Source organism: Amblyomma mixtum, chromosome 3 (genome assembly GCF_055824585.1).
Source record: "Amblyomma mixtum isolate Tamu chromosome 3, ASM5582458v1, whole genome shotgun sequence".
Taxonomy (NCBI): Eukaryota; Metazoa; Arthropoda; class Arachnida; order Ixodida; family Ixodidae; genus Amblyomma; species Amblyomma mixtum.
Window position 1 is genome coordinate 72619391 of NC_143014.1, and position 24359 is coordinate 72643749.

At 44.0% G+C, this 24359-nt stretch overlaps 1 protein-coding gene and 1 non-coding gene across 2 annotated transcripts in view; one reads left to right on the forward strand and one right to left on the reverse strand.

Moving 5' to 3' along the window:
* The first annotated feature begins 1024 nt into the window (after positions 1-1024).
* Positions 1025-24359, forward strand: part of LOC149350580 (A.superbus venom factor 1-like) — a 116189-nt gene continuing 92854 nt past the window's right edge. Inside the window, exons 1-4 of the mRNA XM_089579621.1 lie at positions 1025-1180; positions 18591-18748; positions 20904-21104; positions 21778-21848. Of these exons, the coding sequence (XP_089435747.1) occupies positions 1110-1180; positions 18591-18748; positions 20904-21104; positions 21778-21848 (501 nt within the window). The 5' untranslated portion in view covers positions 1025-1109. The remainder of the gene's footprint in view (positions 1181-18590; positions 18749-20903; positions 21105-21777; positions 21849-24359) is intronic.
* TRNAP-CGG (transfer RNA proline (anticodon CGG)) lies at positions 13745-13816 on the reverse strand. Its single transcript has one exon. It is a non-coding gene; the product is annotated as a tRNA-Pro (tRNA).

Sequence of the window (24359 nt, forward strand, 5' to 3'; positions counted from 1 at the left end):
GCAGAGATGTGTGTGCATTTTAGAACGCGCACAATGCACACGCAAAGTTACGCTGAACGACAACATGATCGCAATGGCACCCCGTCATGTTAGTTAATTTTCAAATAGGTCTTGCGCTACACCAATCAGACTAAATAATTAAGGATGTAACACGATTAAAACACTAATCATTTATCGCTTCAGGTCGCAAAAATCTTCAATAGTCTAAGAATAAACTTGCACTTTTCCTCTCGCGTAGCTTCAAGAGCTCCGGCAAGCGTCAGTAAGCCATTGTCGATGGATTAAAGTTTCAAAAACTCGCGTTTTTCGCCACGGCCATTGCAGCAGCGAGCTCAGTCAACTGTTGCCTATTCCGGACAAGGTACTTCCCAAAGCTAATTTCGCCGCTTCAAGCATGCCCAGATCCTGCGCCGTACTCTCCTCCTGTTTCTCCCAAATCCAGTAGCGCCACCGTCGGCGATTAGCTGCGTAGCATCTGTCACGCTGCTGCCGCCGTGACACTGATACGATGAACAGTAGGCAAGCTATCGCAACCTTCAAATTCAGCCTGCATCCTTTTGATTGTAACGTCCATAAATGCAACTGAATGGAAATAAACGTGTTTTCAATCAATAAACCAATAGAGTTGACCGGAAAACGGTTAATTCTTATTACATGGTCTTGTTCATCCGAGCGGAAATCGCGTTCAAAAGCTGGGACACAAGACCAAATGCCGTGCCTTTACCACGCGTCAGCTGCGCGATCGTATAACGATGGCAGGGATTCACGGAAAAATTCTCATAACCAACTTCAGTAGATCTTACAGGCTGACAAACAAGTTTCTCGACACACTGCAACAAAAATTTCCTCCGTCAAACGGAACTGGTTCGTTACTTTTTCGAGTTTTAGTTCTTCGTGTGTAACACGGCGCCCCTCGAGAGGCGAACAGGACACGCGCTATCTAGGCCTGATAGGGGGCCCCTGCCGCCACCTAACATTCTTGCGCCCAGTTTTGCAATCTCCCACAGACTGGAAGGCAACACGCTAAGCTGACCAGAAACTTCCTCGTCGATTGTGGCCTATAAGTCGGCTGCCACGCTGTCCGGCCAACTAGTCGCCCTCAAGCCAACATGGCGGGCACACTGGCACTGGTGTGTGTCCTCTTCGTGGCTTTATGCGCACCACGGGTGTCTGCCGAAGAGTAAGTACGACTCCGCCGCATTTTGCTCGACTTTGAGTACGCAAGAAGCCCTCTGTTCAAGTTGTATCCCATCCATCTAGCTTTGGGCAGTTTACTACATTTTTACTGAACATAGAGCCGCAGTTGTCTCTTTAAGCGATGGCGACTCGTAATAGAAGTGTATCGGAGAGCGTAACAAAGAAACGGGGAATAATCTAGCCGTACTTCTAACACCTGCTAATGGTTTTATTTTTGAAACTCAACAAAAATATTAATGAGCTTCAGCAAAAGTCTAATATTTGCTTTTTTCCTCAAAGCATTTGTCCCAGCGTTCTACCATAACGTTCCGTTCAGACACGTCGACTAGCGCCAGAACCGTTGCTCAGAAAAAGGTTGTGTGCATACGTCCTGCATACGTGACCCTCATTTTTGCACATTTCCTTGCTATGATCCTTGCCTCCTTTTGCTTTTTCATGCGTTTTCTCACGGTACAAAGCAATCCCAAAGCATACATTTGTCGATATTTTAGGTGCGCAGATGTATACGGAAGATAACTTTCCATAAGGCGGCCTTCCATGATCCTCCGAGAGAAGGATTCCAACAGCTACGCTGAAAACTGAAAACTGCACTTCTGAGTGGACTTTTTAGTTTTCAGGTTAACCTGAAATGTATTTACATGTCCCTACAATTAAATTCTGTTTCCTATATTTTGCCACAAGGCTACGGAACTGCTGCTAACACACTCAATCATAATTTAAATTAAGGAAATGATGATTACTAGAGGAGCTTGTTTTCGAAATGAGCAAAATCCGGAAACCAGAAATCCAGAAGTAAGATTAAACTGTAATAGCAAGCACATCCATACATCTTTCAGTTGGAAAAACTCTGATAACGAAATTGGCCCCTTAACGCTTAGCAAACCTGCCCGCCGATCCTATTTCAAATAAAAATGCGCCAGATCCTGCTGATGTACGAATCACAATGAATCAAATCCACTCGTGAAAACCTTTTTTGTAAACTTCAGTTTCATAGCTTGGACTGTTAGGAGCATGGCTTGATTTATTCCTGCTCCAGCGCTACTTTACGATTTAGTGCGTAGAATACGAAGGATTCGGCGGAAAATAGGAACCTAAAGGCGACAATAATGAAAGTATTATTAGCCCCACCACCAAGGAAACAAGGATGCGACTCTGCTACATTGAATTTTAAGCCGTTTAGTTGGCCTAGTTTGTATCGGGTTTCTAAATTCATTTACCAATATTTCACTTACCAATATTTGCCAATATTACCAATATTTCCAATATTTCAATATTTCACTTACCAATACCAATATTTTCACTTACCAATATTTGCGGCTCTTCCAATACGACAGAGTGTTGTGCATGAAACTGTTCATATACGGTTCATAAACACGCAGAAGGTTGAAGCCTTTATGTCTATGGTTGAGAAGGACAAGTGGGCAGATATATACGATATTATGGATCCTTCTAAAGCCTACAATGTATTTATTACTAGAATGAAAAAATGCTATAAAGATGCATTTCCCTATAAACCTGTGATTAAGCACAAAAAGGCTCGAAAAGAATGGGTGACTGGCGAGCTTTACAAGCGTATTAAACACAAGGATAGATTATTTAACTTTTTGTACACGTGATGCAGTACTACTGCAGGAATTTAAACAAATCAGAAACAAACTGAGCAGTTACCTAAAGAAGGCGAGTTCAGAATTCTATGCACGTAAATTTGAAGCTTGCAAAAATGACTGCCGTAAAATATGGAAAACATATCGCGAACTAACCGCCAGCAACGCGACTGGCATACCAGCTGAATTTATTCTTAATGGAAAGGCTTATAAAGGTGCAGCGCTTGCGGACGCATTTAATAACCACTTCTTAGACGCGGGGGCATCGACCTCCAAATTTCATGTTTCTTCACAACGCAGCTGTGAACGGTATATTAAGCAAACAATCAGCGACTCTTTATTCTTCCAACCCACGTCAGAGGATGAGATTATTTCTATTATTAATTCCTTAAACAATAGTTCGGCAGCTGGCGAAGATGAAATAAGAGTGATACCAATCAAAGCAGTTGCTGAATTTATAGCAGGACCTTTAACACACATCTGCAATCGCATGTTCGAGACCGGTTGTTTTCCAGAAAAAATGAAAATCGCTCGGGTTGCTGTAATTCACAAAAGAGGACCATATAATAATTTTTATTATTTTATTCATTCATTCGATACTGTCAATCCCATCAGGGATCGTAACAAGGAGGGCATTCAAAAGTACAGAGGCACAAAAATAGCAATGGTAATTAATCGAAGTATACAAAAAAAATATGACACGAGATTATACATTAGAAGATACGTATAACAAATAAACCAGAATGAGGAGCATGTGACAAGATTTTGGCGGACAAATAATACCATAAGTGAAAACACAAACGGAAGGAATAACTTCGCAACGACATATATGAACTCAATAAATACTAAGATATAATTAGTTGATTTTCCACACGTGTGCTGAAGGAATTTAATGATGGATTACTAACAATGGATGTGTTCAAGGTGTTCCATTCCCGTATAGCACGAGGGAAGTATGAATATTTGAAAGTGACAATACGGAATGAAAACTCGTTTAGAGTGTGTATGTGATTATTACGTGTTTGTCGCGTAATAATCGAAGTAATTATAGGCCTATTTCGGTTCTTCCGCGTTATTCGAAAGTCGCAGAACGTGTTACATATGTCCGTTTGACTAGCTTTCTTTCGTCACTGCATGTAATTACGAACTGTCAATATGGGTTCCAAAAAGCCAAGTTGACTGAATCCACATTACTACGAGTTAAAAATAGCATTCTTAGCAATATAGAGAGCAAGGTTTTTACAGTAGGAATTTTTTTAGACTTTCGAAAAGCATTTGATTCTATTAAACACAGCATTTTATTACGAAAACTTGAGTTATATGGAATGAGGGGTATTGCACACCAACTAATGCGCAGTTATCTTCAGTCGAGACTGCAGTATACATCAGTGCACGGTGTTTCATCCGCAATGAGTGTTATAAAATATGGAGTTCCACAGGGATCTATACTAGGGCCTTTACTTTTCATTATTTACATTAATGATATAGTAAACATTCCTTTAACCAATGACATAATTTTATATGCCGATGATACTAACGTTTTCTTTCATGCTGAAAATCTTAAACAACTTGAAATTATTTTTAATACTTGGCTACTGGAACTTAGAACGTGGCTTTTCCTGAATAAACTTGAATTAAATACATATAAAACGAAGTTTATGTTGTTTTGGGCAAAAAATAAGCCCATATCCCATGTTGTGCGACTGTCGTTTCGAACTTCTGAGATTGAACAGGTTGAAAATCTTTCGTTTTTAGGAGTTACTTTTGACAGGAAACTTAGTTGGTCAGATCATGTTAATAATGTCCGCATCAAGGTTGCAAACTCAGTTGGCATGCTATACAGGCTTCGTAATCTGTTGCCCGTTTGGCTCAAGAAACGACCGTATTTTTCTCTTGTTCAATCTCATATAAATTATTGTCTGTTGGTATGGGGAACTACCACAAAAACTGATCGCGAAAGACTATGTGTGCTCATTCGGAAAGCTGCACGTTTATTTCAGCCAGCAAATGGACAAGTTAGTGCTTCTGAGCTTATGATCCACTAAAATCTACCGTCTTTCATGTTTTCATATCACCTGAAACTGAGTCTGTATATATATAAAGAGATGACAACAAATTCTTCGGTGTTTTGTAATCTGTACCTTGATAGAGATACCGGTTATTCATTGCACCGTACTACCTTACTGACAGAAAGGCCAAGAACAAATTATGGTACACAAACTATCGAACATCAAATTTCAAAGTTCTGCAATTCCTATCCAGATATAATAGCTACTACAAAAAATGTTACATCTGTACATAAGTTTAGGCAAAGAGCACGTGCCCTATTGTGTCATTGATGTTCTTGTTTGTTTGTTTTTGTTAAATACTCCTGTTTCTTCATGTCGCTATTAAGCAAAGTGCCATTTATGTCTCGCAGCTTGTGCATATGTATATTGCATGTAGGATTATATAATCATCTGATCTGATCGTGATTAGGATGTATGCTTAAGGTGATATGTTATGTACTACTGCCTCTGCTGCGCCCGGCGAGGCCAAGACCTATTCAGGAGACTAATAGTCTCCTTTTGTCTTGCCTCGTGGGCAATACTTGTATTGCCTAAAAAAATGAATAAATAAAATAAATAAATAAATAAATAACAAATTGTTAATAGCGAAACGCAGACGCAGGCAGGAAAAGACAGGGCTAACGGCTTTTCTATCGTTTTGTGTCCTGTCTACGTCTACCGTTTTGCTACTAATCATGAATTTAGGACACTACAGGAAAGCAGAATAAATTCTAGATCCCATACGTTCTAGCTGGCTCACTTTTCCACTACTGAAGCGAGAACGCAGCGAGACAAGGCTATCACGTCCGCGCTAGTGACTGAAACCTGCTATTCACACTTACTCGCTTGTGTTGCTGAAGCACAGCAGCGCCCTTAATTGCACACAATAACGATTCTACTTGTTTTTCTTCTAAATTCACTGCCTATTTATATTACGCATTATTTTCACAAAGTTTTGCATTACTACTGCGGAAATAAACGTTTGGAAGAAAATGTCTAATGTGGAGCTTCCCCTCGAAAAGAGCCAAACCCGAAGTTTACAAGGCGATATTGACCAAACTATTCGGGTAATTTTTCAGTATATGGTGGTGCAGAGCTCCTTTAACTTACACGAAACGCATATTATATAGCAGCTTGCAAAGCACTACGATTTATGCGGATAAGAAACTCGCGTTTTTCTCAGTACATGTTTAGGTGGATTTAACTCACTTCGAAAAAAAGAAAACAAAAAACTCCGAATTGCACAATGAACCCAGTCTCGTTAAACCGATCAGAATATCTGTATATTAGATCTAGAAGTTCGGGGCAAAACCTTGCGCTTCTTGTAGTAATATCCACGAAATAAAGAAAGATTGTGAGCGCGCATTTCGAACAATCCCCGGCACCATCTTTTGTAGGTTAATTTTGTTGCCGTTTTACATCCCTCGCTTTTGCTCATATATCTGACAGCATATCACAACTTCAGGTGGGGCAAAATACTCTACGTCACCTAACACTGTGTCCTATATACCTGGCTTTTTTTTCTGGCAAGTAAAGAAAGAAAATATCAAATTTCGTTATAAATGCTCTAAATATATACCACTGGCTACGTGGTGGACCTGTGTGTCAACTGCATTCTGGTATTCAAAAAAAAAAAAACCAGCCTCGTTTGTTTTTGTTACAGAAATTTCTCCACTTCCTTTGAAAACCAGACAGAACAATTTTCACGACAACCGAGAACACATAAGCCCTTCTTACCATTTCGAAGTTATAAAGTAGTTTTGGTCACGACGTGTTTCTGTTTATGGTGAGGTGTCTTCTGTGAAGCGAAATTTAGCTTTACGACGCAGCAGAGAGGCCAGCCAGCAACTAACTTCTATCTTTCGCTTACTATAAATTCCTCGTCCCCGTAGCAGAATTCTGCATCAAGCTTCGGGCTACATACTCCTGGACAGAGCCACCGTGAATATACAGGGTTTTTTTTTTTAACCGTTTACAGATTTCTTTAAAAAAAAAAAAGACGCTGATAGTATCGTAAATGCCGCCTTCGCGGAATGTGTATTCGGCTCGGCGGACACAAGATAAGGACATAGCGGTCAAATTTATTTAATTAATTAGCCAAATTTCGTTAAATACCTTTCTAACTCTTCACTTTACGCTGAATATTAAAATCGCAGTATTGAAGACTGTAAAGATTCAAAGCTAATACAATTTGCAGCATGTCTCTAAGTGCAACTGATATTGAGATATTCGCGATTGAATTTTCAGACTTTTCTGATCCGATTCGAGAACTAAACGCTTAGAGTGCGCCGGAAATCCCGCCCATGATAATGATGACAAAACTCGACGGCACCAAGACTAGCTGCGACTGCGGCAGGAAGGCGCTCGAGAAGAGCGTACTGCCTCCGTGAGCAGCACGCGCTCTTTTTGAGGCCTTTAATGCCTCATCGTTGTCAACAGAAGGTTGTCAGCAGAGGTGTCACGCTTTTGACGGTGTCCACCAAGATATGTGAGACAGTTACTGCGTAATTTTCTAATTTTCTTTCCTCAAATACAATTTTCATTTTCTTCGTTTCGGCCCCTCTTTCACTTTCTTCTTTCGCTCCCACTGCCTACCTTCCTGTACGGTGCGGTTCGGGTGTCCACAGAGATGACAGAGAACTACTGCGCTATTTCCTTGCCTCCAAAAGCGTTGCGTTCAAAGGGCAAGGCATCGCGCCGATCGGGTGGTGGCGTTCCGTGGACTCCCTGGCAGCGCTACAACACGATGTCGCCTCCCACTCCTAAAGGCGAAGCTTTTTGCGGAAAACGCTTTCGCCTCTATGCACTATAGACAGTCAAAGTGCCCCCAGAATTTTTTTGTTATTGGCATTGAACTTAGAGGCACGTTTCCTGCCGTCAGCGGCTTCGAAAAATTAGGCTGTGGCTTAGCTGTGGTTAAGCCTGGGTATACAAGCGAAAAGCTGCAGTTATGCTTGGTTCGACGTCATGGCTGTCGCAGTTCGCGCACAATGCACTGGGAGCCCCACGATAACGGTGGAGGCGTTCGGCCGTCCACAAACTGCCTGTGCGGAGGCTTATCGGCTTGTGATGTATTATTTTTCACCGGAATCCCCACTGGTCCGCTGCCGGCTGCCGATTCCGTTAACAGAACGAACAAGGCTCCTGCAATACTATACATATGAACTCTGAATGCGGGTAGGAATGGCAGGGCAGCTGCAACCGCGATAATCGTTGACCGAGAAGGTACAGATGGTTGTCGCCTCAGTAAAAATGAATGGCAACGATCGCCTCACCTTAAAAAAAAAAACAACTGCAAAAATAACTGCAGTTTGTCAGAAGCTGACAACGCCAACGAGGCGCCAGGGCTGAATTAGGCGCAACGGTACACGGCAACCCGTCTCCAAGTCTCCGACTAGCTGCTGAGCTACCAGTTAGAAGGAGAGGGCAAAAGTAGCCTACACACAGCTGAAATAGGACCTTTTCATCGGGGAAGCGCGGGGGGGGGGAATGGAATGGGTGGGCGGTGACTTTCTCTCCTACACGTACGGCACCAGTGGAATGGCGGGATTACAATATGGCCCCATCCTCTTGTCTTAACTTTCACTGTTCATTTTTTGAGAATACAGGATTATCAGCATCATCGTCTTCATCAGCGCGATTGCGCCCACTGCAGGGCAAAGGCCTCTCGTGTGTCCCGCCAATTAACCCTGTCGTAGCCAGCTCCGGCCACCGTATTCCCGCAAACTTCTTAATGTCATCCGCCTACCTAACTTTCTGTTGCCCCCTGCTACGCTTGCCATCTCTTAGAATCCACTCCGCTACCCATAAGGACCAGCGGCTTCGCATTACTCGCCCCGCCCAAGCCCATTTCTTCCTCTTGGTTTCGACTGTGATATCACTAACCCGCGTTTGTTCCCTTACCCACCCTGCCCGCTTCTGGTATATTAACGTTACATCTATCATTTTTCTTTACATAGCTCGTTGCGTTTTCCTTAACTTATGCTGAACCCTCTTTGTTAGCCTCCCTGTTTCTGCACCATAGGTGAGCACCGATAAGATATGGCTGTTGTATACTTTTATCTTGAGGGATAATGGTAAACTGCCATTCATGATGTGAGAAAACCTGCCATATGCGCTCCACCCCATTCTTATTCTTCTAGTTATTACCCTCATAATCCGGATCAGCGGTCACTACCTGCCTTAAGTAGACATATTCTCTTACTAGTTCCAGCACCTCGCTACCATATGCGAACTGCACTTCCCTTGCTAGACAGCTGAACATTACTTTGGCATTCTGCATGTTAATTTTTACCCCACCGTTCTGCTCTACCTGTCTAACTCACTGATCATGCTTTGCAGTCTATGTCCTGAGTGACTTAGCAAGGCAATGTCATCAGCGAATCGCAGATCACTTAGGTATTCTCCATTAACTCATATCCCCTACTGTTCCCATTTCAGGCCCCAGAATATATAGCATTTGCGAGATCGTGTCTCTCTGCCTGACACCTTTCCTTATTGGAATTTTATTGCTGACTTTACGAAGGACTATGGTAGCTGTGCAACCGTTATAGATATCTTCTAATATTTTTACATAACACTCTTCTACACTCTGATTCCGCAATGTCTACATCACAGCTGAGGTCATTTCCCTCTCATGATCTGGATCCGCGGTCACTACCTGCCCTAAGTAGGTGTATTCCCTTACCACTTCCAGCACCTCAATAACAATAGTGAACTGCAGTTCCCTTGTGTGACTATTGAATATTACTTTGGTTTTCTGCATGTTAATTTTCAGACACGCCGTTTTGCTGTGCCTGTCTAACTATCTATTTCTCTATCACCTGATTCATAGAGTGAATATGGCCTATTGTGGATTATACTTTACGAAAGTCGGCCTGATCATTTGGTTGATTGTCTATAAGCGATTACCTTAGTAAATACCTTGTAGGCAACGGACAGTATGCTTATCGGTCTGAAATTTTTCGAGTCCTTGACGTCTCTTGATCAGGCTTTGCAAGTTGATCATGCTTTGCAGTTCATCTCCTGAGTGACTTAGCATGGCAATGTCATCAGCGAATCGCAGATTACTTAGTTATTCTCCATTAACTTTTATCCCCAACTCTTCTCAATCCAGGCCCATGCCTCGAAATACCTCTTCTAAACAACATGTGAACAGCACTGGCGAGTTCATGTCTCCCTGCCTGACACCCTTCGCTATTGGAATTTTATTGCTGACTTCATGGAGGACTATGGTAGCTGTGCAGTCGTTGTACATATCTTCCTGTATTTTCACATAAAACTCTTCTACATCCTGATTCCGCAATGCTTGCTTGCATGACTGCTGAATTTTCCACTGAGTCAAATGCTTTCTCGTAATAAATAAAGGCCATATATAAGGGTTGGTTATAATCTGTGCATTTCTCTATGGCCGGATTCATAGTGTGAATATGGCCCATTATCGAGTATCCTTTACGAAAGCAGGCCTGATCATTTGGTTGACTGCCTATTAGCGATTACCTTAGTAAATACCTTGCAGGCAACGGACAGTAAGCTGACCGGTTTGTAAATTTTCATGTCCTTGATGTCTCTATTCTTAAGACTAAGGATAATGTTAGCGTTCTTCCAAACTTCAGGTACGCTCGAGGTCATAAGGCATTGCGTATACAGGGTGGCTAGTTTTTCTAGAAGTATTTCCCCTCCGTCCTTCAAGCGATCTGTTTTTACCTGATCCTGACCAGCTGCTTTCAGTCAGTCAGTCAGTCATCAGTCATTTATTCAACAAAACAAATAAATCATAAATCAGAATCTGTTGGGCCCATAGCCATAGCTAGTTTGGGCCCATAGTTGCGCACACTTGCCATCACAAGCACAAATAGTGCAAATGCATCCCAGACATCATACAAAAAAGAAAAAGAAACAAACAGAAAATCGAAAACACTACATGTAATTACTATACACTGCTAAGAACAAATCTTTCTACTCAGTATTCAAAGTTCGCGGATATTTTCACCTCCAGCGGGATGTCATTCCAAATATTTGCACCATAAAACTGCAGTAGTCACTGACCATAAATATCCCGTGTTACAGGGAGATTGAAGTTGAGATGGCTAGCATTCCTAGTGTTACTGGTAGGTATAGTAAAAATATGGAGTGGGTAGTTGTTGGATGTAATGTTGTGGATTGTACATGGCACCTTAACCTGAAACACAAGCATGAACGTAAGTATTTTAAATTCTTGATAAAGCGGACGGCTTGGTTGGTGTCGATTGGAGAATTAATGTCACAATACGTATCGCCCGTTTTTGAAGGTGTATAACGGGATCCAAGCAGGTTTTGAAGGTAGAGCCCCATGAGTTGCAACAACAAGCGAGGTGACAATGAAATATGGAGTAAATGATTTTCAGGACAGTTTTGTGAAAGTGGGCTCTACTTCTGAGTAGAGCATAACATGATGATGCTAATTTGGAACACACATGCGCAATGTGTGGTTTCCAGTTCAGGTTGTAATCCAAAAGAATGCCTAGATATTTTATAGTGCCAACTTCTTCTAATAGAGAATTGTCAAAAGAAATTTTTAGAAATGCGTGTCAATATGCCACGTTGCATTGCTCCCATAAGGCTTTCTTTACTTCCTCTTTCGTTACTGGCGGCATGTCCCATTGTCTCTCTCATTAGCGTTCTGATTGCATTGGCTACTGTAAGATGTTTGCAGAACACTTCGGCTATTTTAACTATCTTATCCATATGGCTAATGACACTGCCGTCTTCGTCTCTTAACACATACATCTGGTTTTTACCCATGCCTAGTTTCCTCTTCAGCGCTTTTAGGCTGCCTCCGTTGTTTCGAGCGTGCTCGATTCTCTCCATATTATACTTCCTTGTGTCGGCTACCTTGCGCTTATTTATAAACATTGATGGCTCCGCCGGTTCTGTTCTGTCTATACAGGATTATACACCTTCTTAATTTTCAACCTTTTATGCACATATGACCTTAGCTTTGTCGTAAATAAGCTAACCGCAATTCCAAGCGCGAAATGGACATGAGGTTTCACGGTCATCAGCTATCTACTTTCCATTATTCACTACTATCAGCCCTGTGACGGATACACTCCATGCTACTTATTGGGCTCAAAGCGGACAGCCGCGGCGCCGTAACGATACGCCAGGATTCGGACTCATGGCTGCCGGTTCATTATCAGGACGTGCTTCTTTTAGCACACGCATGATGAATGCACTTCCTGGCGTACGCATGCATAAACAACTTCTAGTGCGTCTACAGCCCATATATGAGCAGGGTAGCGACCGTCCTGTCCCTTTCTGTATCTTCACATACAATCCGTCGCTCTGCTTTTAGATGACAGTCTGCACCAGCTAACCCAGATCGAGTTGTGTGCTGTGAGTAGCCTATATTCGATTCTTTCGCACCAGTTCTTAGGACACAGTTGTCAACTCCCTCGTTATTCAACAAGTTCGTGACAGCTCTGCCTGTTAACAAAGACCTGCATCTCGTATATGTCAATACCCAACAGATTTGGCGCCACTTCAATAGCTTGACGCTGCCGCCCTGCTCCGCCACGCTATTTGTCGCCGTTCATTGGCTCTGGAGTTGACTTTTCTTTTTTAATTACAATGGATGGGTTGTTACAGAAGGGATGTGAATACGAATTATACCTACTGCATTTACATGAAAAGCCTTGCAGTTTTTAAAAAAAAGTAAATTTCAGATTTCATACGCTCTGTATTTACACTTACAAATTACTTTGAGAGCCGTATTTTTATTCTCCACCTTTTTTCAGGGATACTCACCGAATGACATTGTTTTCTACTGTGTAGCACCGAAAGAATTTAAAGGATGGTACGAGGTTGGGGGATCGATTGGAAACATAAATGCAGCGCGAAAACCACGAGCACGTAAGAAAGAGACACGTACAGATTTCCGCAGACCTCCGCAGCGATGGTCCGTGTCTGTTCGCGTTTCTTCCTTACGTGTTCGTGGTTTTCGCGCTGCAGTTATGAGTCAAAAAAGCAAGGAACTTTATTGGAGAGGACAGGCGTCCTGTAAGGCGCTTGTGAAAGGAATTCGCTGCGACACTTGAGCCCGTTAGCTCACTCACGCTTAGCCTTGAAAGAGGCGGAGGTTATGGCCAGAGAAAAGAAGCGCAAACTACCACGCGGTGGCTCACTGGTTACGGCATTCGGCTACCGAGTGCGAGGACGCATGGATCAAATCTCGGCCACGACCGCCGCGTTTCGATCAAGGCGAAACGAGAAAGACGTCTATGCGTTGTGCGATGTGTGTTGTACGTTAAACAACCCGTTACATTAACGGGTTAACTTAAACCGCGGCCCTCAACTACGGCGCCTCTTTCTTCCTCCTTTCTCTCACTGCTTCATTTCTTCACAGTGCGGTTGAGGTGTCTAACCGAAGTAAGACAGTTACTGCGCCTCTCCTTTCCTCATTCTCAATTTTAATTTTATATTTTCCTGCATTACAAATACGGTAAGGCGCTTCAAGAGACACCGTGTGAAAACAAGATAGCCTGGCTGCCGCGAATACACTTATGTCCACCTTTCTTGGAGAAAAATTTTTTATACTACAATATTGTAACAAAGTGTTACGTAAATATTGAAGATAATGGCCCATTCTTGCGATGAGTAGCAAAATCATTATTTTAAAGTGTTTCCGTCACTCGCATCAGGCGGTTGAGACTTCCATAGGAAACCTATAGGGAACGTTTATGACGATAGATCTTCGTATATATTATGAAAGAAGCCAACAGCCACAGAAACCAAGGGGCACATGGGATTTTTAATCTATTTATTTATTTTGTGGTGTTGATCAATTTAGAATATTACTGAATATGTTGTCGCTTAAAGCTAATTGATTAGAAAAGCAGAAGAAAAAACAACCATTGCCGCCGGTGGGATCCGAACCCACGACCTCCGAATTCCGCGTCCGGTGCTCCACCTCTGAGCTACGGCGACGGCTGTCAAATCTTCTGCTTTCGGGGTTATTTATGTTTACAAGTAACCTAACCTTGAGAGTGTTCATCAGCGCCACCCACGTTCATAAGCGGCGGACGTAGAACGTCCTGAGATACCGCAGGTGTGACGTAGAACGTCATCGAACGGAGACAGTTATAGTGAAATCTTACAATATATGCAAAAAATTGCTTTCACGAAATAATTTCCGCTGAAAAATGATTTTGTCCAGAATTGCTGGGTATGTAATTAGAAAGTGGAGAGACAAATCTTCTTTTTTTTTTTACCGCTCTTGTCCTCTTGCCCTCTCAGCCTTGTTCCCCGGTTCTCGCGTACTCGCTGTCAGTGGCGTCGCCGTTATGCAGGCGTGTCCGCTATCACGCGATCACGCAGCTCTTTCCGCGCACCTCGTACACCTTCGTTGTGATGGGGAAGGGGGAACTGTCGCAACAGAACACCGCTAAACGCCTACGAAACGTCTCTCGGAAAAACACGCTGAAATTCGTGAAGTCCTCCCTCGTCGGTTTCCCTTGCACTTCGCCAATCGTCCTGGCTGGCCATTTCAACGCCGACGTCATGAAGCGCGAGCAATTCGTCGCCGACGTCGCGTCACGGTACTTTTAGAACCTTGCTAAATCTTGTAGGCTTGTTCTAAACGGCAATAATATTTATACTCTACTAGGCCAAAACTCCTTGGAAAGAAAATTGTCGTCGCTAAATAATAATCATGCCGCAATTTATTTTTATTCCAGTAAGACATTGGAAAGATCACTTTCCCTTAAAACGCGAATATCATTTAGTTAAGGTGCTTCCATAAACTCGGCAACAAAATTACCTGTGGTAAACTTAGTTACAATGAAGTTATTGCAGTGTGATCGGCTAATGGATCTGTATTAGTTACCTGCAGTGCATAAGCGAATCACAATGCGATGTGCAATTTTGCAGTGGGCTTTACCGCAAGATAAACTTGTGTATGCTTCTCAGTATTACTCCGATTTCGTAAATCACAGCCACTTAGAAAAATAAAAGTAAAGGAAACAATTTTTCGGGTCTACATAAAAGCAAGTAAACCCGATTTACTGCATCAAATTATTTAATTTCTGTCCACGGATTTTATAACCGATTAATACCTCTATTCGTCCTGTACTACTGGCCATCATGGGCACTGCTCATAGAGGGAAATAAAGGCTTCATACCACGTTAAATCGAAAGGAAAGCAAAGCCTCCATCGGCAGTGCTTATTAAATCTGAGCGAAGCAACTGCGTTTAAAAAAAAAAATGGTTAACACGAGGAGTTCGCTTAGGGCAGACCTTGCGTTCAGTGGGAGGCATATAGATCCTCTGACCCGCTCTCTGAAGTACTCATCCTGTTTGCTCGGCCGGCAACGTCTGCATGCACTGCTAAGCTTGTAAAACGAAGCCGCTAATGCGCAAAAGCAACGAGAGAAACGGGACCCGCTGCCAGTCGCAGAGTTCCTAGAAACCAGAGATACGCTCGTGTGGGGGTTCTTTCGCCAGGAAACTTTCGCCCTGCTGTTTACAGAAGCGCGTTCTTAGAAAGACGAATTCACTGCAAAGGGATAGAGCTACTTACTGGTCGTTCCAGCGCACCTCTGCGCGAAATCCTGCCAGGTTTTTGCGGCTAGGCAACGGGTGGTCACCATCACAATCGCCACAATACGTGCAGGCTACAGTCGAATTGCAGTGACGCTACTTCCGTACCTGCCTCAACTGCCAGAGACGCGCAATGCCAACCGTAACGTCACGCTGATTGCTGCAACAAGTAAAGGTGGCAGGAACGTGACTGCCCTAAGTGTTCACGGTAAATTACGCAATCCCGTCTTCTGAGGACAAATTAGTCATGTACATGGTAAATTACATCACACTCGTAGCAGCAGACGAGCAAGCCACTCTCCGACAGGACACCGGAACCGAGACAGGATGGCACCTAGTTAAGAACACCACCTTGAATCTATCACGGCAGCCAAGAGGACAGAGCGTGACGGCCCCATTCCTGAAAAGTGCTACTGTTGAAGCTTAAAAATTCTAAAATCTTCATGATCCTTTAGATTTGTTTGCAACTGCTTCCACAGAGTAATGCAAAGTGACTTCCGCAGCACGGGACTTGTCGCAGCTTCGGAACGCAGGTTTGTTTACTGAGGGGGGGGGGGGGGGGGGGGGGATTTTTTAGCTACAAAGGTTCGACAAAGCTGTGCAGCTTTCCTTTGGAGCCGTACGACCGCGTTCAGGCAGATGTCGGTAGACGTAACTCAGTAAATCCTTCTCCAAGATGCAATGGATCAGCGGAAAAAACATGTGCATATCTGTGACAAAAAAAAAAAGAAGAAATTGAACAAAATTATTTAAAAGCACCTCGTTGAATAGACTACATAAAACAACATTTTTTTTATTAAATAACCGAATGCTTACGACGCTTCAATAATGAGGGCCAGAACTATAAATAAATCGTCAGGATATTCAATGCTTCCAAACCGAGGAACCCTTTCGCGTTCTTTATAATGAGCATTTCGCGGTTTATTGCTGAGGACTACACATCATGAAGGCTTGGTTTGGTTTAGTTTACGTAGATTAACGTCCCAAAGCGACTCAGACTATGAGGGACGCCGAAGTGAAGGGCTCCGGAAATATCGACCACCTTGAGTTCTTTAACGTACACTGACATCGCACAGTACACGGGCCTCTAGAATTCCGCCTCCATCGAAATACGACCGCCGCAGCCGGCATCGAACCCGCGTCTTTCGGGTCATTAGCCAAGCGCCGTAACCACTGAGCCAACGCGACGGTGCATCATAAAGCCAATACATTTAAAACTTACCATATAACATACATGGTGCTTACAATTGGCCTTCACGGATTTTTAAAACATGACAAGAGCAGTACATAAACGTTACAACTGTAAATGGGTTACGCGGCCAGGCGGACATAAACGGTGAGAAAATATGTCATCGTAACCTAAGTAATTAGCTAAAATTCATTAACTTTTTATTCATTGCAGTATAGCGCGCATGCTTATATTGAAAACTTATAGGCAGTGGTATTCAGACTATTTTATTCTATTACTTTTCTATTTTGTACAGTTTTAGTTAAACGCGCCTGTGTCCTGCGGTATATATACGTCTCAAATTTCAGCCCTATCCGTGTAAGCACGCATGCGAGACCGCGGCGCTCGGCATGAAGCTCCTCCCTGGTGTGACGCAGCTGTTGCTTATGGCATGACAAGAATGCCCACTTACAGGCGATGGTTGTAAATTTTCGCTCTTGGCCAGCAGTGCTCTATCGCTCCTCTTGACTGCATGCGAAGTCTAAAGCGGCACCACGCTTCATCACCCACTCAAGTAGCAATCGCTTAAAGAAGCAGTGCTCGCCTCACGTCGCCGGCGCAGTGTTTCTGCGGTTCCCCTGGCCAAGAACGAGAAGTTACCACCGTCGCCTGCAGCTCCACACTCTTGTCAGGCGAAGCGCCGTACCGCGTCACATCAAAATCATTGTACAAAATATAACAGTCGTTGAATGCCGCTGCATCTAAGTTTTCGATAGAAACATGCCCGCTAACTACAGTGAATAAAGAGTTGATGAATTTTATATAGTTAGTCAGGTTAAGATTACAATTTTTCTCACTCTTTGCGTCCGCCTGGTCGCATAACCCATTTACAATAATGGCATTTGTGTACTGCTCTTGGTATTTTTTTCTACCCGTAAGGCCTAATTTTGAACCCTCTGTATGTGGTAAAAAAAGAAACAAATAAAGAAACAAACTGTACCAAATACTATTTACTCAGAGCTTCATTAGAATAATGAGTTAAACTGACTCGCATACTTTGCATATCAGTGATGCAGAAGTTTGGGACATAAGATCAGGGGCGCGCTAGAAGAACGCCAGTCATTTTCAAAGCACACGCACAGTGCCCTCATTCGGGTACACTCAAAGGCAACCACTGTGTTTAACGCCAAACGCATCCACATCACAAACGTAGCTGCCGGCCAACTGTCAATCGCTGTGGCTTCGAATTCATTGGCAGGATAGAGCATGAAAGCTATTCTCGCACTTGATGACAACGATGTAATCTTTGCATCTGTTACCGGATCGGTAGAGGTGGTTCAACAGGCCGTGACGAGGGAGCTAAACAGCATTCCGGTCTAGGCGTTCCTGGAGGCGTACGAAAACTGGAAAACTCATTGGCAGCAGCGTGTAGGTGCGGAAGGGTGCTACCTTGAAAAATTGTAATCGTTTGTGCTATTCTCTTGAATAAATTTTGTTTAAAAAAATGAGTCCTACTACTTTCAGAACAGACCATGTATGTCATACGCCCTGCTGTCAAAGGTGGTACTTATATTTATAAAAGATAAAAAGAAAAAGAATCATCCCCCCCCCCCCCCACCAAAAAAGAAGTTCGCTGGAAAATATGGCTCCTATTACCCTTACTACTTGCGCCTCCGCGGTGGCTCAGTGGTTATGGCCCACGGCTGCTGACCCGAAGTACGCGGGTTCAACACCGGCCGCGGCAGTCGAATTTCGATAGGGGCGAAATTATAGAGGCCCGTGTATTGTGCGATGTCGGTGCACGTTAAAAAACCCCAGGTGATAGAAATTTCCAAAACCCTTCAATACGGCGTCCGTCACAGTCTTGAGTCCCTTTGGGACGTTAAACCCCCATAAACCAAACCAAACGAAACCTTACTCTTTGCGGCCTGACCACAGCGTTGTTCCAATTTTATACGCCTCCTTCCTATTCATTGACTTCAAAATTCTTTTCAGGAACTGCTTCGTGGTGGCACCGAACGTCTTCCGGCTGGGCACAGACGAAACCTTTGCAGTGATGGTGGACGGTGCTAAGAAAAAAGTGACGGTCACGCTTCAAAACTACCCGAGTAGTAGGGGAGCGTTTTTCCATTGGACGCAGGACGTGGCCAGTGGTGAGTACCCGAAGACAGTGTTCAGTATCTGATGCTCTTTCAAGCATGCATTGGCAGGCGTTACATGTAAATGCAATCCTGCGCGCATAGAAAGAGCGGCGCCTGTATGCGACGCTTTGTTCTAAGACCGTGTGGCTGCCAACCCCTGGCTTTAAATACTACTTTCAGTGCATCAATTCGTGTTTCGCGCGGTTATATTTCATGGCTCACTTAGAGAACTCTTTAGCGTCCCTGGTTTACAGTGCCGATTGATGGCTCTTATGGAGGTTATACTTCAAGCCTTCTGACGCATACGATTCCGCCGAGGCACTAAGGGACGTAGGACATTCTTGATGGCCATACTATGTTATTTCGCATTGCTTCCTTACTCCCAGCTCTTTAGGATATAACATCGTTTCGTTTGCTTCTCTAAACGCCCGTGTTTTATTAGGGTTCAAACACAACTACAGTGCTAGCTTTCGAGGCAGAGCAGTCCAATCCTAGCACGTAAATTAGTCAGCCATTGAGCAAGTGCTACTGTACACTCGTGGAATGTGCAACGAGCGTTGTAGTGCGGCAGCTCGCGGAACACAGTGCTAGAGCCACCTGCTAGCCAGGCCTGTAAGGAACAACGACGCCTAAATGTCCTCAGATGTGAACTTCTGCCGGCACTTTACTAAACCACAGGGATTCAAAGCAAGCCGCAATCACCAGTCGCCCTTGAGAAACAGCTCTTCGACCGTCAGCTTATTCTTTTCCGCATTTGTTTTCCAGCTATAGGGTCGCTTCCAAATTCCGTGCTTCTGTATGTGATTCAGTGACGACCTATTTAGCAGACAAGGGAAGGGGAATGAGGGGCTCGCTATAACATACGTAAGACGGAAGCCAACAGCCACCGAAACCAAGGAGCATGGGGGAGTGTCCCTATTATTTTTTAATCTGTGGTGTTGATCAATGGGAGATTAGCAGCGTCATTATTTTATCGCTTAAAGATAATTTATTAGAAAGTAGAAGAAAAAATACGTGTCGCCAGTGGAATCCGAACCCACGCCCTCCAAATTTCTCGTCCGGTTCTATACCGAATTCGGATCTCGTAAGTTCGTATCCCATCGGCGGCATGTGGCTTTTTCTTTTCCTGTCGAATCAATTAGCCTTCAACGATAAAATAATTACACTATTATTCTCCCATTGTTCAATACCACAAAATAAAAATAATAATAGAGACATTTCCCTACGCTCCTTGGTTTCGGTGACTGTTGGCTTCCTTCTTATGTATCTCATTACGAGCACCTTATTTCCCTTCCCTTGCCTGCTTAATAGCTAAAGGAGGGCCTCTGTTCTGGCAGCCTTGATGCCATAGGTAGCATAAGAGGGCTCTCGCACAGCTTCCGCCTTCACCGTTCTATGACGTTTTACGTCACACTCGCGGTAATACAGGACGTACTATGCCCGCTGCTATGGACGAGGGTGGCGCTGGTGAACACTCCCAAGGTTAAATTGCACGTAACATAAATACCCCCCAAGCAGAATATTGTAGAGCTGTCGCCGTAGCTCAGTTGGTAGAGCACTGGACGCGGAATTCGGAGGTCCTGGGTTCGGACATTACCGGCGGCATGTGGTTGTATAGAATGGTTCCAACCAAAACTCTCGTGTGAAGCCTCAGAGTAACTCAGGTAAGCTCGTGTTAGTTCGGAGGAGCGTCGCGCCAGCTGTAGCCAATGAGAGGGTGACCTTGAGGGCGACCTTGCCCAACCTCAAGGTCCCTTGCTTTCGCACGTCTACTCGGTTTAACTACGTTAAAATCCTAGCACTTTTTTCTTCTGCTCTCTAATCAATTATCTGAAGTGATAAAATGATTACTCTATTAATCTCCCATTGATCAAAAACATAAAATAAAAAAATAATGGAAACATTCCCCTATGCTTCTTGGTTTCGGTGGCTGTTGGCTTCTTTCTCGTCAGTGACGACCTGTATTTTTTGTAGCATTGTATAAGCAAGTGCCTTTTTACCTTCCCTCTTTTCAGTCCTTGTTTTGTTAGACTCGCATTTTGTGTTTACTTTCAATACGTCCTCCCACTTACTGAGCTCCCTGGCGCCTGTAAGGTATAATGAACCATAAATAAATTTCGACACAACTTCGCACGGGTGCTCATCTAAGCTCGCTTTGCGTTTCCAGATACTCCACAAATACTGGACATCGTCGTAAAAGAAACCGACTTACCTGAGCTACACTACGAACACGACCAAATCTACGTCACGCTGGAGGTCTCTTGCGGCAGGCTATGGAAGAAACAAACGCAGGTCTTGGTCAGCCCAGCATCTGGAGAGCATTTCTTCCTCCAGACAGAAAAGCCGATCTACCACCCGGGAAGCGAGGGCAAGTATCTCCCGCCTTTGTGTTGTGTTGACGAAAGGCTTCGGGCTTTGTGCGCCGTCGCTTCAAGTATGTCCTAAAATCACTGATGTTGGCGCCGTGCAGATAACTGCGCGCGCACGCCCGACTCTCAAGCGAAGAAAGTGTCCACAAGTGCATGCAAGAGTCTTGCTTGCGCAATCTGCAAATCCTGCCTCGGCCAGAACGTTGTGGTTGGCTGAAGAGCCAAAATTTCGAAATTTCGGAGTTCGTTTTCCAAAAGCATGTATCAAACGATACTTTCCACGCGCTGCAGACGTGTAACGGTGGAGATATAGCGCCAGCAGTGACGAAAAAAACGCAATAACTGAGTATTTCGCAAAAGCTCCCTGCGAAAAGTCGCGAACAAATCGAATATCTGCCGAAAACCTCCTGCATGCGGGCGATATGAGCTATGCAAAGTCGCGAGAGCTGAATTCTAAAGCAATGCACGCTGTGGTTCTTGTTTCTATTCACATCCCTTTTTCAGGACAAAGCGGGGCTTGAGGATTACAGTTAAACCTGGCTCGCTTCCGATTATACTCTACGCCAGAGCGAACGCATTGCGAAATATTTTTATTATCCAGAATACAGTTCTTATTCATGGAGTGCATGCTTCGCCCCTAAGTCTTTAATCCTGCTTGTCTGTTTCTCGCAGTTAACATCAGGTTCCTGGCTGTAGATGGAAAGCTGAAGCCATCGGCGAGTTCCTTCAGGCTCGAAGTTAGGGTAGGTACCATTTACTTATTTTTACTTATTTATTGCAAGTACCTACAGCGCCCATGAGGCATTATTGTAGGTGGGATAACGACATGTATTATCACACGCAAAGAAGATATTGGGAACGTGTCAGCAAGGTAACACAACATAAGAATGAAAGAAGAAATGAATTCACAACTAGTTAGTATCAACGATAACATAAGGTACATGAAGTTATCATTTAATTAACTCTTTAAAAATTCGGTGCGCAAACCCCATTCGGCAGATTATTCCAGTCAAGAATGTGTTAGGGAAAAAATTAATGCTTTAATACATTAATACAGCATTGATAACTCTTAATCTTTTTTCTGTTGTCTACTCTCCGATATGTAATGTGGCTGCTTCAGATAAGCGCTTTTATTAATACCAGTGCCTTCAATATGGTCTGTAGCAGCGCCATTTACGGTCGAGATGAGTTTGCAAATGCGCCAGGCATAATTTAGTCTATCTGCATTAATACAAAAAAAAAATAATTCGAGAAAATGAAAAGAACTGCGCCATATTTTGTCACTGGGTCGTTTCCTATTTATTCGCTTTCACCTCCTCATCGGTGTGTCCCACCTTTGATACGGTAGCCTGCGATATAGATTCCTTTCTAGTTATATTAGCCATGATCTCACGTGCGGTTGCGACTAATAGAAGAGGGGAAAAGAGGAACGGTTAGAAGAATCATTAAAAATTACAGCCCCTGTTTTCCTTACTTGCTTTCATTTTTTTTTTCGTAACGTCTGTTTGAGAAACCCTAAGCACTCTCGATCCAACACCAATCCAGTTTTCGACAATGTTCTCAGAAGAGTGATTTCCGCGCGTTTAGCGATTCTCTTAATTTAGTTCGACTGTGTAGCATTGCGTAGCTTCCTTTCTACTGACTTCTCTTCTAATGAACTTGAATTTGTACCTCGATCGTGATGACGTAACAATTCTATTCCAGTTAGAGTCCATTTTTATTTTATTCGTATGTCGTCACTGCCTCAAGGCGGATTCTACGTTGCCGTTGTCACCTTGATGTTCTAATAGGCGCGCCGCACAATAGTGATGCAACAGAATCGAAGAAATCGTTATGTTGTGTTGTGTTACGGGCGCTCGTGCGGCAGCCGCCCGTGCTCGAACATTCTTTGGCGGCCGCATTGCGCCTGCTGCTGCATACCATGTTGTTTTCTATGTTTGAAGAGATGTTCGTGTCGCTGTCATGAAACCTCCACGGAGGCAATCAACGTGACGAAAAAATAATAAATAAATAAAAGGCACCGACGAAAAGAAAGATGAAATGACGTTTCGCCTCCCACACGGGAACCTTGTTCACAATTAAGGCGAAGCGGAAATTGTTGCCTTAAATGCGGCCCAAGCCAGATCCCAGACACCCAGCGTATGCTTGGGGTAGATTGCCATCGCTAGGGTTCAGCGTATCTGTTGTCGTTTGGATAATCAGCGACTCGAGATAGAGCCGCGATTTTCGGTTCTTTTCTTTTGCAAGGACACGTGCCTGTTCCCAGTCAGTGTTGTGGCCGGTAGATACCGAGTGTTCGGCAAGTGCGTTTGAAGCCTTCAACGTGTGCAGGAAACCAACTCATACCGGCCACTACCTTCATTTGACTTCCGCCCACCCTGCTTCTCAAAAGCGTTCCGTGGTTGTCTCGCTCCTCCGCAGAAAAGAAAGAATATGCACAAAAAGCGAAGACAAGGCCGCTTACTCGTTGCACACACGTCACGATTGGTCTGCATGCGGCTACCCAGGGCATTTTATTGACTGCGTGGAGCGCCAGCTCGCCTGTCCTGAACTGCACCCGCCCCTAGGCACCCAAAAACGGGCTTCAATTCCGTATGTCCCAGTAGTCAGCGAGACGCTGGCGCGCATACTGCGTCGGTATACGACGTACAGATTGCGCATGTGCCAGCTCGCAAACTTAAGAATGAATTGGTGCGAGTGAAGGATCCACTGAAGAAAGAAAAGTTTCCTGGCGTGGCATACGCAATTCCATGCGCCGACTGCGCAGCCGTGTATATCGGTGAGTACGGGGATTTCGCACGAAGATTTCGATACCACCACAATGACGCGAAGAATCGACGGGTGGCTTCAAACGCACAAGCCGAACACTCAGTACCTACCGGCCACAACATTGGACGGGAACAGGCACGTCTCCTTGCAAAAGAAAAGAACCGAACATCGCGGCTCCATGTCGAGTCGCTGATTACCCAAACGACAACAGATACGCTGAACCCTAGCGATGGCAATCTACCCCAAGCATCCGCTAGGTGTCTGGGATCTGACTTGGGCCGTATTTAAGGCAACAATTTCTGCTTCTTCTTCATTGTGAACAAGACTCCGGTGTGGGAGCCGAAACGTCATTTCATCTATCGGTGCCTTTTATTTTTCGTCATGTTCCCGAAATCCAGGCCAGACGAGCTTCCGTCAAACTCTTGACATCGAGGCAATCGACGACGTTGTAAAATATTTTTTTTAATTCTTGTGATTAAGTGGCA